At 45.2% G+C, this 15,686-nt stretch overlaps 1 protein-coding gene across 1 annotated transcript in view; it reads right to left on the bottom strand.

Annotated features, from left to right (window-relative positions):
• Positions 1 to 15,686, bottom strand: part of slc6a8 (solute carrier family 6 member 8) — a 32,597-nt gene that overhangs the window by 13,036 nt on the left and 3,875 nt on the right. Inside the window, 6 exon segments of the mRNA XM_037104388.1 lie at positions 198 to 322; positions 586 to 689; positions 876 to 1,010; positions 3,622 to 3,754; positions 5,134 to 5,401; positions 8,561 to 8,692. Of these exon segments, the coding sequence (XP_036960283.1) occupies positions 198 to 322; positions 586 to 689; positions 876 to 1,010; positions 3,622 to 3,754; positions 5,134 to 5,401; positions 8,561 to 8,692 (897 nt within the window).

Below are 15,686 nucleotides of genomic sequence, written 5' to 3'. Positions count from 1 at the left end.
GGACAGCAGAGTCTCTGTGTCTGCAGCAGGACACTGATTGTTCAGACTCACCTCGACACTGAGCATCACTCCCTCCAACAAAAAACAAATGTATTTGCAGCTGTAAGTTCTGATCTCAGCATTCTGTACCTTAGGTCTCCTCGATGAGTCGCTTTGGACAGAAGTGTCTGCTAAATGTGAATGTAAATGGTTCTTACCCGACTCAGCGACCTGTGAGATGTCGACTCCCTGCTCAGCAGCCATGAAGCCCAGAATAGAAAACACCACGAAACCAGCGAAGAAACTGGTTCCACTGTTGATCAGAGCCAAGATGAAGGCGTCTCTGTGGGACCGAGAGACACAGAGAGGCAGGAGTGACTTCACCTGCCCGACAGCACGGATCACAGATCACAGATCAGTCCACATATTTCCTGTTTGCTGAGTCCAACTCTCCGTCACAGACTCCAAAACTCAAAACTCTTGATCCAAATGGCCACGAACGTTTGTGTGTGTGTGTGTGTGTGTGTGTGTGTGTGTGTGTGTGTGTGTGTGTGTGTGTGTGTGTGTGTGTGTGCGTGTGTGTATGTGTGTGTGTGTGTGTCGTACTTGTAGCAGTCGTTGTTGAAGCGGTTGTAGCTGCCCAGAGCTGTCAGAGCTCCCAGCCCGATGGCGTAGGAGAAGAAGATCTGAGTGCCAGCATCAATCCACACCTGAGAGGAGGTCAGAGGTCAGAGGTCAGGGGTCAGAGGTCAGGGGTCAGAGGTCAGGGGTCAGAGGTCAGGGGTCAGGGGTCAGGGGTGTGTGATGTGTTCAAGGCATCATTTCACAAGTTAGAATGTCAGAGTCATGATGACACTGAGACCAAGAGACTGCTGGACGCGGAGGTAAGACGTTACCTGAGCTTCCCCCAGTTTGGACCAATCAGGTTTGATGTAGTACATGATGCCGCCGTAGGCTCCAGGAAGTGTGACTCCTCTGACCAGCAGGATGATGAGGACCACGTAGGGGAAGGTCGCCGTGAAGTACACAATCTGAAACACACACACGCAGAAATGTAACCAAGTACTTTTACTCCACTGCTGCACCTGAGGGACCGTAGAGTTTTAGCTGCTGGTTAGTTTTCAGGTTCTGATGATTAATTAACTCATCGTGTTATTTATTATTAAATCAAACACAGCATCATGGTGTGTTCAAGTGCACCTATTAAAAATGTAAATCACAGTTGCCCTGAGAGTCGTCAGCGCTGAAACAAATTAACTGCGAGTTGGAGATTTGTGACACTTTACACGGCAGGAAGTAGATATCATGATTTTATTTTGTAGATTATATCCTCGTGTGTCATGTTTACTTTCCACTTCCTGTCTTTGTCTGTTTCCTGTTTTCCTCTGACTTTGCTCTTCCTGCCTTTTGTTTTTAGGATTTAGTATTTTGGACATCGGCTTCATGAAACTGGCTTCTAGTCTCGTGTTGCTGCCTCAGCTAGTGACGCTCAGTCCAGTTAGATGATATTTAGTTTTATAAGTTGAGAAGTTTTGCAGAATGAAAACTTTTACTTCTGGTACTTAAAGTATATTTTGATCTGATTTTGAATGCAGGATCTAACTTGTAACACTGAATAACTCTTCATGTCAGTTGTCTGTCTCTGTAGGAAGCTGTCACCTGCTCATCATCTGCACCACGTTGAATATTGGCTCATTTATGCAAATCAGGAGCATCTGGTGACTGTGAGCAAAGTTCTAGAATGATAAACAGGAAAATATAAAACTAAACATTGTTGACTTGCAGCTTGGCAGCTTATTTCTCTGTCAGTGTGTCATTTGTCCAATCAGCTGCAGCCGCTGAGCGACGCCTCTCTGGACGCCATGTTCCCGTTAAACACACATGGACACGTTGGTTTAGAGGTCAGAGGGGAGCAGAAGGTCGACAGCTGATGCTGAAGTCTCGCTGTTTTCTGCACTAACTCACTGAAAAATACCAGAATCTATTCAAATGTTAACAGACTGTCAGTTAATCATTCGTCATCACCTCGACCTGCAGCGGTGTGTTCCTTTAACAGTCTGTGAGAGTCAGAGAGGAAAACAAAGAATACTGACCTGAGGAAACACAAAGACACACACACACACACACACACACACACACACACACACACACACACAGAGGAATGTGGAGTTTCAGCACCATGGAGAGCGTCTGGACGCAGGTGGAGTCGAGTTTCAGTCAAATCACAGCTGACAACATTTTTCTACAGTGATCACACACACACACACACACACACACACATACACACACACACACACACACACACACACAAGCCTCAAACTTTACTGTTTACTGTTATTCATTTTATCAGATTTTATTCTGATTCGATGTTTGATCTCGACTTTCCCTTGAAAAAACTTTGTAATATAAGAAACTTTGTAAAAATGCTCCTTAAATTAATCGTAGGAATTGATTTTTAAACATTTGATTATTTATAATAAATCATGACTGACAGCCCCTCTCTCTCTCTCCACTGTGTCTCAGCCTCGCTCGCCCTGCTCAGCTTTCAGCCTCCTGCTGATGATCATCAATAAAAACTGTTTCTGTTGGTACTGAGAGCCGTGTGAGCGCTGCTGGACACACACACACACACACACACACACACACACACAGTGTGGATGTTTCTCCTCTCAGTCACGTCCCACTGCAGTCGAGCTGCCCTCTCGCAGGACGGCCAATCACAGTCTGCCACCTCACAGCCCCCTGTCCCTCATCACCCCACCCCCCTTTGTCGTAGTCATAGCAACGCTTAGCCTGCCATGTGACAGCAGTGTGTACGAGTGTCATCATCATCACGAGCCAGTGAACACACACACACACACACACACACACACACACAGTCTCATTGACGGGTATAGTTTTAAAGGAACAGTTCCACATTAAACACTTCTCACTTCCTGCACTGATGATGTCACCAGCGTCAGAGTGAAACTCTTGTTGTTTGATTCGGGTCAGAGCCGAGCGACTCCGACAGCCTCGGGTCAGGACCTGTGTGAGGTGACCTCTGACCTTCAGCGGCATTATGTAACAGACTGTAATGAACACAGCTGTTAGCTCGCCTTGCTAACTGATGCTAACAGCAGGAGGAGTCCTCGTGATGACGTGTCATCAGACACTCGCGTACACAAAAGGTGTTTAAATATTAATTTGGTAACGAGGACGTCTCCGTATGAAGATCCATGATCCAGATACACGAGAGTTTAACTGTAAGTCAGCTGACTGTCAGAATCATATCGGAACTTATTACACTTTGTTTTTATATTAAAGGTTATTTTGCATTTAACTCCCATTAAATTATGTTTTATTTAAAAAGTAAATCTACATAATTATGAAACATCTTTAATGTTATCCAGCCATCACACTGGTTATTAATGCCGACATTCTGATTTCACCTCACTGACGTTTACATGAGAGATTATTCAAAGGCTTTAGATTCAGATTCCTCCAGATAACAGTACAAGATGGTGTGTGTGTGTATGTGTGCGCGTGTGCGTGTGTGTGTGTGTGTGTGTGTGTGTGTGTGTGTGTGTGCGTGTGTGTGTGTGTGTGTGTGCGTGTGTGTGTGTGTGTGTGTGTGTGCGTGTGTGTGTGCGTGTGTGTTACCTTCCCGGTAGATTTGACTCCCTTCCAGACGCAGAAGTAAACCATCACCCAGACGGCCATCAGACACAACATGAGCTCCCAGTTGAACTCTCCGACCTCGTCCAGACCCGAGGAGATGTTCAGAACCTTGTTCCTGCACAGAGACAGAGTCAGACTCATTAAACTAATTAAAACACTGAATGAACATTTTCATAGAAGCCATGTTTGTTTGTTGATAATGATGAATGTTAGTTTGAAGCTTTCATGTGGGCGTGAAGCTGTTCAGCAGACGACAGAACAGAAACCTCAGAGTCAAACTGTGCTGCTCTTCACTTCTCTTCAGTGTTAATGAGGTCAAAGTGTGCACCAACAGAAGCTCGTCTCTCCCACAGAAAACACTGCTCCTGAATGCCTCGTCACTTGATTCTGTGACTTTGTGACATCACAGTGTTTATCTTCAGTTCCACTCTGTAACTGCTGACAGGCTGAACAAAGTACCACTGACAGAAGTGACTCCTCATCAACGTTCAGGACAAAATGGCGATAACACAGAGATAATACCTCATAATTATATCATTTATTAATCTGCACGTTTATGGTTTGAACTATAAAAGAACTAATTCACCAGTCCTCACCTGTCCTCACCTGTCCTCACCTGTCCTCCTCTCCTCAGAGACCTGATGCCAGATTCAAACCCTAACGAGCTCTGTCACCTAACGACCATTTTCACCTCATTAACTGCTCATCGTGTTAAAAAGCTGCAGCGACGACACGGCCTACCTGCAGCAGGAGGAACTATGACTGACCTGTCAATCAAAGCCAACACACCACACAGTTCACAGTCGGATTAATTGATCCAGTGACTCTGGTTCTGTTTGAGTCCAGTCTGACTGAAGCGAGTCTTTAGTTGATGTGCTGATGTGAAGCATGTGGACCAGCGTTCGCTTCACCACCTCGTACCTGTGCAGGTGAGCTATTATCTTTCTTCAGTTATAGTTTCTCTACAGCTCTGCAGCAGCTGTTTCCTGAGCTGAGATAAGTGTTTGTGTGCTGAGGGGAAGTGGAAAAAGTCACCAGACTCCCTTTAAAACTTAGCTTGAAGAGCAACTGTATGAACTTTGTGCAGTGTGGTGGTCAACATATTTCTAACTGTTTGGACCAACTTCCTCATTCGGCAAACGTTACACCAACACACTCTGTGTCACTCAGATGAATCAATACCAACCGACGGATGAAGCTGTCCACTTATGATCGGATCACTCAGGAAGAATGATGAACCAAACATCAACAACCTCTCTCTCTATATATATATTATATTATATTATATTATATTATAAACGTATTCATCTTTCTCCACGTTCGTTGGCGTTAGTTAGTTATTAACCCACACAGCTCAGTTTATATCTGGATCCAGCTGATTCAGCTGAACCCAACAAGTCCATTCTGAGTCAAACTGTTCACCACAACCCAGCAACAAATCACCCAACAGTCCTCAGGCTAAACCCAACACGACCCGGCCGGATCAGAACTCACTCCCAGAACTCGATGATGGGCGAGCGTGCGTTGGCCAGTTCGGCGCAGGTCATGTTGTTGACGATGGTGGTGTTAGCGAGGCTGTCGTTGCTGCAGTCCTGGTGATGGAAGATCTCGATGCAGTTGGCAGTGTTCCATTCGTTGTCGCAGGTGGACCAGGGGAGGGTGGAGTTAAAGGACTTGATCAGGTAGTAGAAGCCCCAGGCCAACACCATGATGTAGTAGGTGTTACAGAAAAACACGATCACCATGGAGGCGCAGCCAAGACCTGAGGAGGAGGAGGAGGAGCAGCGTGAGACCAGGAGGAGGAACAAGTCGTCCTGTCAACTCTGAAACTGAGTCTCCTCTCTGAGCATCAAACTGCAGTGCAGAAATCATAACAATTATATTTCTTTATAACTTCTTATAACTTCATTGGTTTTATTGTTCATATTTATTCTATTTAGTTTGATCACGTTCTCATATTCTAATTCTCTTTATTTACATTTTACTGTTGTTCTTATTATTCTTACTCTTCAGTTACATTTACACTTTAAATCAAATCTAACTTATCGTTATTATTACTGCTTGTTTTATCTTTTATTACTTTAACTTTCCACTGTTTTATATTTCAGTGCACTTACTGTGTTTTTATCTCTGCACACTTTGAACAGTATTTTGGTTTGTTTAAAAGGTGCTATATAAATAAAGTGTGATGGATGATGGATGGATGATGGATGGATGATGGATGATGGATGATGATGGATGGATGGATGATGGATGATGCATGATGGATGGATGGATTGATGATGGATGATGGATGATGGATGATGGATGGATGGATGGATGATGGATGGATGATGGATGATGGATGGATGGCTGGATGGATGGATGGATGGATGGATGATGGATGATGGATGGATGGATGATGGATGGATGATGGATGATGGATGGATGATGGATGATGGATGATGGATGGATGATGGATGATGGATGATGGATGATGGATGTATGGATGGATGATGGATGGTGGATGGATGGATGATGGATGATGGATGGATGATGGATGATGGATGGATGGTGGATGGATGATGGATGTATGGATGGATGATGGATGATGGATGAAGGATGCATGATGCATGGATGATTCATGAATGATGGATGGATGATGGATGATGGATGGATGATGCATGATGGATGTATGGATGGATGATGTATGGATGATGGATGGATGATGGATGGATGATGGATGATGGATGATGGATGGATGATGGATGGATGATGGATGAATGATGGATGGATGATGGATGATGGATGGATGATGGATGATGGATGATGGATGATGGATGGATTATGGATGGATGGATGATGGCTGGATGATGGATGGATGGCTGGATGGATGGATGGATGATGGATGATGATGATGATGATGATGATGGATGATGGATGGATGATGGATGGATGATGGATGGATGGATGGATGGATGATGGATGATGGATGATGGATGATGGATGATGGATGGATGATGGATGATGGATGATGGATGGATGATGGATGGATGGCTGGATGGATGATGGATGATGGATGATGCATGATGGATGGATGGATGATGGATGGATGGATGATGGATGATGATGATGGATGGATGATGGATGGATGATGGATGAATGATGGATGGATGGCTGGATGGATGGATGATGGATGATGATGATGGATGATGGATGGATGATGGATGGATGATGGATGATGGATGGATGATGGATGATGGATGATGGATGGATGATGGATGATGGATGATGGATGATGGATGATGGATGGATGGATGGATGATGGATGGATGATGGATGATGGATGGATGATGGATGGATGATGGATGGATGGATGATGGATGGATGATGGATGGATGATGGATGAATGATGGATGGATGGATGATGGATGGATGATGGATGAATGATGGATGGATGGATGGATGATGGATGGATGATGGATGGATGATGGATGGATGGATGGATGATGGATGATGGATGATGGATGATGGATGGATGATGGATGGATGGTCAGTGATGTAATGCAGTGAGGTCGTCTCCCTTCATGTTCTAAACTGGGTTCAAGCAGTTCATCTACATTTATGAGTTTACGAGCAGCAGTAACATCCCGTCAGCTCCTCAGAATGAACTTCCACCTGCAGGGAATCAGCGACACGTGCTCTGTTCCTGCAGACTGACGATAAAGTTTGTCTTTGAAAGGCCGACGAGACACTTCATACAGACGTGAGAGGTCTGAACTACATCACAGCCAACAAATCTCCGCTTCACTACATGTGTTGTAATGAGATTACATGTATTGTAATGGCGGGGCAGCTGTGGTAGATTACAGGAACAGTTCACCAGTTCACCGGTCGACCTCGTGCTCCCACCTCACATGCTAACACTGTTAGCTCAGCAGCTGCAGTGCAGCGTCGTTCTCTGATCTGTGAGCTGATTCATGGATGATTATTCTGGATGATCTGTGGAGACACATTCTCAACTACAAACATCTTTCAGCTCAAATATCTCGTCCACACTTGGATAAACCTCTCAGGCTCTGTCAGTGGGTGCAGTGGGTGCAGGTCAGGGTGTAAATAACATCTTTTCAATCAGTTTTACTGCTAAACTCTTCCTTCAAGTTTACACGGCTGTCAAATATATGAAATGAAGTAAAATATTTTAGCCTAAAAGCTGGAGTCTGACGCTGGAGCGTCAGTGTGAGGAGCTGCTCTGTAGTCTCACCAGCCTCCAGACAAACTGCACAACAAATCATCAGCATGTTACCTGGTGGTGTTGTTACTTCTAACTTCTAACCATCAGTGTGATGGTGGAGTTCTGCCAGCAGCACCTGAAGTCTAAAGGTTAACAGAAGCTCTGTGTAGTAAACGGAGTTAATAACAGAGTCTTAACGAGTCATGTGGTCGCCTGCGAGGATCAAACACCTGATACACTCAGTGAACTCAGAGCGGAGAGCTAACAAAGATATCAACGAGCAGCCGGCATGAGAGAGATGTATTTATCAGTGTGTGTGTGTGTGTGTGTGTGTGTGTGTGTGTGTGTGTGTGTGTGTGTGTGTGGTAGTTTTCCAGTCGTGTCTGCAGGCACGTACAGCAGGATCAGATTATCACCTCCAGATAAACCTCGACAGAAATCTAAATGTGTGTTTGCAGAGTGACGTGTCCACTGAACTGCTTCCTGCCTGGACTCATGCTGCAGACGTTTCTCAGGTCATCGACCGACACTTTTCTTTTACAGACTCCACCACACCTCCTTCAGGTTATTCACAGTGATGGCAGAGCTGAGCCTTCACTTCAACTTACAAATCTTATAAATGTTACATTATAATCATGTATAGATGTTACATTATAAACTCATAAATGTCAGACACATACTGAGGTTTTCATTTGTGGCATACTGCACCTTTAAACAGCGGAGCGATGTTCCACACGTTGATGCTGCCGGCCTTCATGAACTGTCCGAGAGCGATCTCCAGGAAGAAGATCGGGATTCCTCCGACAAAGATGAACAGCAGGTAGGGGATCAGGAAGACACCTGCAGGAGGAGACGCGTTAAAGGACGAGTTCACGTCTTTTTCAGAGTCAGTTTGACAGAATGAACCAGCCGGAGGTGAAACACACCTGGAGCACTGTGTGGTAAGTTCACACTGAAACTGTCTTCAGTGTGTTCAGAGTGAAACATAATAACTCATCAATCTAAATATTGTTTGGACTCTTCAACAGGTTTGATGAAAAGATTTTAAATGACTCAGATGCATCATGACGAGACGACAGCAGCTTGGATAATAAACCAGACACCATCGGGTGACACGAACCGCAGCCGCGATGCCCTCAACACACTCACATCCCGACCAATGACTGCTCAGTAGTCATGACAACACTGTCCATGAGACCACGCCCCTCTTCAACACGTGGTACATCTGTCAAGCTTCCTGACTGAATCTGACACCGATGTGCACCGACACAGGAAGAGGAACTTTAAATATACTCAGGTGATTCTCTCGTGATGGAACTGTAAGTATCCATTTCGCCTCAACAATGACTCTGTTTTTCGCCAGGATGTTGATCATCTTTTCTTTTCCCGTCAGAAATGTGCTATTGTTCCTGTTATTGTGATGCGTTTCTGTTTTTGTAATATTATGTCGCTGCTGTGACAAATACATTTTGCCGTCTGCGGGACATTAAAGATTTTCTGATTCTGATTCAAACCGAACACATCGGCACCGCAGTGTTCTCTCAGCACCTCGCAGCTCACACGTGTTTGTTTCCAAGCAGTTTGTTCACTTAACTGTGCCGTCACATCATTTCATGGGGCTGTAGCTCAGCAGGTCGAGCTGCTTGAAATCCCGGCTCCCCCGAGCTGAACTGAGCTGCATGTTGAAGTGCCCTTGAGCAACACACTGAACCCCAAACCGCCCCTGTGCAGTCGACATCAGTGTGAGCTGGGGACTTGTTCAGGGAGCACCAGAGACAGCTGGGATTGGCTCCAGCAAAAAAACCCCTGCGACCCCCTGAAAGGGATGAAGCGGTTACAGACGTTATTTCACCTGAAACAGGCGTCACACACCAACCCGCCTGAAACATGTTTCACAAGGACGCAAACAAACATCATGAAAACCAAGTGGACCCTGAACAAATGACAAACAGCTGATGTGTAGCTGCCTCTGGTGAATGAATGAATGAATGAATGGATGAATGAATGAATGAATGAATGAATGAATGAATGAATGAATGAATGAATGAATGAATGAATGGATGAATGGATGAATGGATGCTCCTCCCTCCTTCACTATGAACTGGGGCGAGAGACATGAATGAACAATTAGTTAAGCTCACTCTCTCTTTTCTGTCGTTGGTATTTTAATTGGTGTGAAGGAGGGTCCCCCACACACACACACACACACACACACACACACACACACACACACACACACAGGGGGTAACTGGGTCACAGTACCATGCAGAGCTGGTATGAGTGGAATCAAACTGGAATGATGGGTTTCAGATCACAGGAACACCTGACGACCTTCATGAACTGCTCGTTACATCATTAAAGGAACAGTTCCACATTGTGGAACTCCTTCATTCCTTCTGACGGTGAGACGTTCACATGGATGTCAGCTGACACAGTGATGCTTGTGCAGGAAAACCATGTAGGAACTAAATAATATCCACTGGTATAAAACAAATCTAAAGTGAAACGTGAGTGACGTCTGGACTGCATGCTGAGCTCAACCATGATAAACATACAAATACACACCAGTCGGACATGGACGAGATTGGAAATAATCTTATATGACAGAATATATGTGTAATGTACGTGTGTGTGTGTGTGTGTGTGTATATACTATGTGTGTATGCTGGTAACCATAGCAACAGGACTGATGCTGACTGGGGAAACTGAACTAACTGAACTGATCGATCAAATGATCGAAAATGATTTAAGACGAGCAACGTCAGCTCTTCCCTCTCTCTCCAGTCAGAGTGTGTGTGTCACACATCGTCACGTGTGTGTGTGTGTGTGTGTGTGTGTGTGTGTGTGTGTGTGTGTGTGTGTGTGTGTGTGTGTGTGTGTGTGCTCTCTTGACGATGTGTGAGACGCAGACTGACTGCTGGCTGAGTGACGGCAGCGTCACTGATGATGCTGAATGAAGCTGCGCAGGTTAGCATTAGCCTGATACACACACACTGCACTGCTGTGTTAGCCTAGCACAGCCTAGCATGAAAACACAGGAGCTGCTGGTGAGTCACGACTGCAGAGAGAGAGGGGGAGGGGTCAGCAGACACACACACACACACACACACACACACACACACACACACACACACACACACACACACACACACGCTCAGAGCTAAGTCGTGTAATGCTGTTAGATCATCAGTAACTCAGTGTTGATGAGATTACAGACTACTATGGCCTCATCACAGTCAGCTGCACACACAAACACACACACAGATTCTAATATTGAATATTTACTGTCGCTACAACATGCTCCACAAAAATCCTCATTTTTCTGTCTCGGCTGTCTGAGTCGGAGCCGGCAGCTGAACCCGACTCAGTTGGTTCTGAGCAGCTCTGCAGGTCGTAACTGTACTAACAGTGCAGGCTGCTTGTGGCTGGAGGCCATCTTGGCAGTATAGAGTCTGAAATGAAGGCTTCACCGGATGTTCCCGGGTCAGATACGTTGAAGGTCACAACACAGAGGTTCATCCTGCCGCTACTGAAAACCCAATAACCAGCTTCACGCTGCAGTCAGACCTGTGACCTCTGTGAAGTGAAGGACACACACAGCCCGTAAATGCATCTTTAAAAAAAGACAACAGAAGTAAAATCATAAACTAAACTTTTGGAAGTGAAGACCGTCTTTCCTCTGTGGGTCAGAACCAACGAGGAGAAGAAGCGTTAACCTGAGAGCAGGAGTGACGGGAGAGCGTCTCTGTGGTCAGTGATCATGTCAGCAACATGTCCGACACGTGGTCTGTGTTCAGAGCCCGACGGGACGCGAGACGCAAATAGAGCTGCTGCTGCAGTTAGCGCGCTAAGCTACAGTGAGTTAGCTAAGCTGGCTAATCCAGGGTAAGTCACTGGGCTAAATACTGACAGGCTGACAGGGCTAATGACAGAGCATCATCTTCATCACCACGTCATCATCATCACCATCATATTCTTCATCATCATCATCTTCACCATCATCATCATCATAAAATTATCATCATCATCATCATCACCATCATCATCATCATCATCATCACCACCATCATCTTCTTCATCTTCATCACCACCATCATCTTCTTCATCTTCATCACATCATCATCATCATCATCTTCTTCTTCTTCATCACATCATCATCATCTTCTTCTTCATCACATCATCATCATCTTCACCATCATCATCTTCATCTTCACCATCATCATCATCAGTAAAAGTTAAGACATGGTGTTAGATTATCACTTCGGTAAAGTCTCAGTGTATCTGATCAGTAAAGTAACTGATCCATAAATGAACTTGTTTGTATAAACGAGGCAGCTGATTTGATCTGACTGATGAGAAAATGTAATCTGTGAAGTAACAGACTAAAGTTTTGGAAGTGCAAAGTAACAGTGGAAGGTGAAGCACAGAGACCTTAAACTCAGGTCCGTCTTCTTCTTCAGTTCCCTGCTAACAAGCTAACATTAGCATGCTGAGGACTGAAGTGAGGTGATCTCAGTTCAGTTGGCATCCTCGACGCTCCGTAACATTTGGCTCGGCTCGCTCTGATCTGCTGCCAGCTGACCCGGGATCAGCAGAACATAATCCATCACGCTGGATCCCACGAGCTTTAATTAAGATTCAAAGATTTATTTTGAACGCAGCACGGCGCAGCGACAGCCTCACAGCTGGTACCAACACCTGATGTGCTTCCCACAGTAAAGGTTTCTGTCGAGCAGCTGATCTCAGACCTGCAGCTCAGAATTCACAGGTGAGTTCTGACGATGTGAAGGTCCAGTTGTGAGTGTGACTGAACTTAACTGCAAAAAAAAGATTGAGTTCCATAAAATCTCACTCCGGGAACTTTCAGCTGCAGATAGTTTGAAACCATGAGAAGTCCAACGTGACGTCTTCTCTCTCTGAACACTTCCAGAACCTCTCCAGGACCCTGAGAAGACTCCAACCCGGTCCATCCTGCGGTACCTCCTCCAGGACTCCTGCAGACCATCAGAGACCGTCTCCATCTGTGACCACATCGACCCAAACAGCCTTCTGAACCCTGAACAGGTGGTTCTTGTGTCTAAACCGACCCGGACCACGATCACACAGAGAACACGCAGATTCAACCTGAACAAATGAGAGGCTGCAGATACAGAAACACTCAGTGTGAATTTCTCCGTGTTCTGCAGAAACGAGACGCTCAGCTGATTATTCTGCCGACTGTGCTGAAGGAAATCTGCAGGTAGAAGAGACACGCAGAACACCTGCCAGAACACCTGGAAGCTCCAGGATCCACATCCTCCTCATGGACCTCCTCAGAACCCTCTGGACCCTGACCTAAAGGAGCCGTCTGTAGATTAAAGGAGCAGTCTGTAGTTTAAAGGAGCCATCTGTAGATTAAAGGTTCAGTCTGTAGTTTAAAGGAGCAATCTGTAGATTAAAGGAGCAGTCTGTGGATTAGGTTAAGAAATGTTAATGAGCAGAGAAAGATCTTCATTGGCTGATTTTGTTTTCTGCCCAAACAAACTAAATAAATTCTTTATTTGTTTTCATGACTGAAACACACTTTATAATGTTTCATTTCGTTTACATGTGGCGGACCCTGCCACCTCTCTTCGTATTTTCCTCTGAGAACAGCTTGTTTATTCACTTATAGTATTATTACCTCATTGATATTGTAAATATTGAGATTTTGGCATTGAATTTCTTCTCTAAAACTACGTAGTGCTCCTTTAAACAAACCATCAACCAGTCAACAAACTGACAGCGTGTCCAACACACGAGGAAGTTAAAGGAGGCAGCAGAGACCAAATCTGCAGTGTGAAGTCTTCCTGCCAGAAGCCTCAGGGCCCTCAGCCAAACACCGTCTGACAAATGCTAACTTAGCTTAGCTGAGTTTAGCTCCGCTGGCAGCCTGCTGCACATCGACTGGCCCAAATACCTGAATAGAAGTCCTGATCACCTCACCTGCACCAAACATGACTGAGCACCTTCAATCAGAGCTGTGAATCACTGCCAGCTGTTTATTGTTATGATGAGACATGAAGTGATTACGTGACCTGAATCCAGATCTAGAAGAAGAGTTTGTTGTGCGTGTGAGTGATTACACAACACTGAAACTAACGGCCAGGGCGACCTGACGGACACAAATCAACAGAGACATCAGCGACGACGATCGATCAATCAATTCACCAGAGCGTTTACTGACGGAAGAAGAAGAAGATGAGTTCATTAACACCGTCTGTCTCACCTGATCCAACCACAGTAACACATCACCAGACTCCCTTGATAGATGTAGTGATTTTGAAGTCAAAGTTCAGATGAACTCTTCACACGTGTTTCTATAAGATGCACATATTACTAATATACAGGTGGCAGCATGATGTCCAACAGAGACGACAGCTTTCAGTCCTCAGTGTTTGTGAACACACCACTGAACCAGGAACACAACAGCACCAGACTCCCTTAACAAATGTGTCAGTTTAGTGAGTTGCTGAGTTGGAGACACTTTATAAACTCTGTGAAACTCTGTCTCTGACTCATTCTGCATTATTTGGACCTTCTTGTTCATTCAGCAAATGTTCTACATGAACTTCTGTCTTTGAGTAGAAACATGGAGTCTGATTGTCTCAGTGATGGACGGGTTATGTCGGTGGAAATGGTTAAAAAGGTTAAAATACAGGAAAATTCCAGGAAAACATCAAGAACTCATCTCACCAACCTTCTCAATGACCCCTGGAACCTTCAGTCTAGGAGCTGAATCACAACAGCAAACAACACTGACCGGCTGGTGCACCAGGCCGTCCACATACTTTTGGCCATATAGCGAATGAACAAGCAAGGAGGAAATAAGGGAAGGAAACAAGGAGAGGAAACAAGGAGGTGAGGAGAAGCAGGGAGGTCTGTCAACAGGATTAAAAGATTACAGGCCACTCCCGTTAATCTCTCGTCCACGTGGTGACAGGGATGATGATGTCACACTTGGCAGCCAGTCATCACACATGGACACGCACACGTACGCACACACGCATACAAACACACACGCACACCAACTGTCATGAAACTGTATCTGTCCCATGACCTTTGACCCCACCTCTCACAATAGCTCTGAACACAACCAGTCCTGACCTTTGACCCCCGACCCTGAGCAAGGTCCATTACCATGGAGACGTGCAGCTGAGCAACACCTGAACTGACCAATGAGAGAGCAGGACTGACAGCTGAGAAACAGCTGATCAGTTCAATCAGGCCGAGCTGACGGGCTGATCAATCAATCAATACTGTGCTCACAGGAGAAACTGCTGGAAAATTTTCAACGACCAATGAACTCATATCAGGACTCCACTGATCACCAATCAACATGGAACCCTGGAACATTTTCAAGGACCCTCAGAACCTCCTCTATCCCTGGAACACCAAAAACACCTGGAACATTCTCCAGGACCCCTGCAACCATCTCAAGGACCTTGTCACCTCTTCAAGGACCTCGATGATGTGATGAACACCGAGCTGCAGCACAGAGGATCACTGTGTGTGTGTGTGTGTGTGTGTGTGTGTGTGTGTGTGTGTGTGTGTGTGTGTGTGTGTGTGTGTGTTATTGCAGGACACACACACACACACACACACACACAGCAGGATAATAAATCTGAGTGACTGTGAGGAGGGAGGACACAGAGAGGAAAGGAAAGAAGGGAAAGAGGAATTATTTAAGGAGGAAAGGAAGGGACTGTGGTGGAAAGTAACTAAGTACATTTACTAAAGTAATCTATTACATCATATTTACATTGTGAGTTACTTTCTGCTTCACTACATTTCCAGCAGACAGCTGAGGAGATAA

Source organism: Acanthopagrus latus, chromosome 7 (genome assembly GCF_904848185.1).
Source record: "Acanthopagrus latus isolate v.2019 chromosome 7, fAcaLat1.1, whole genome shotgun sequence".
NCBI classification, from domain to species: Eukaryota; Metazoa; Chordata; class Actinopteri; order Spariformes; family Sparidae; genus Acanthopagrus; species Acanthopagrus latus.
This window is presented reverse-complemented; position numbering and strand designations above follow the sequence as displayed.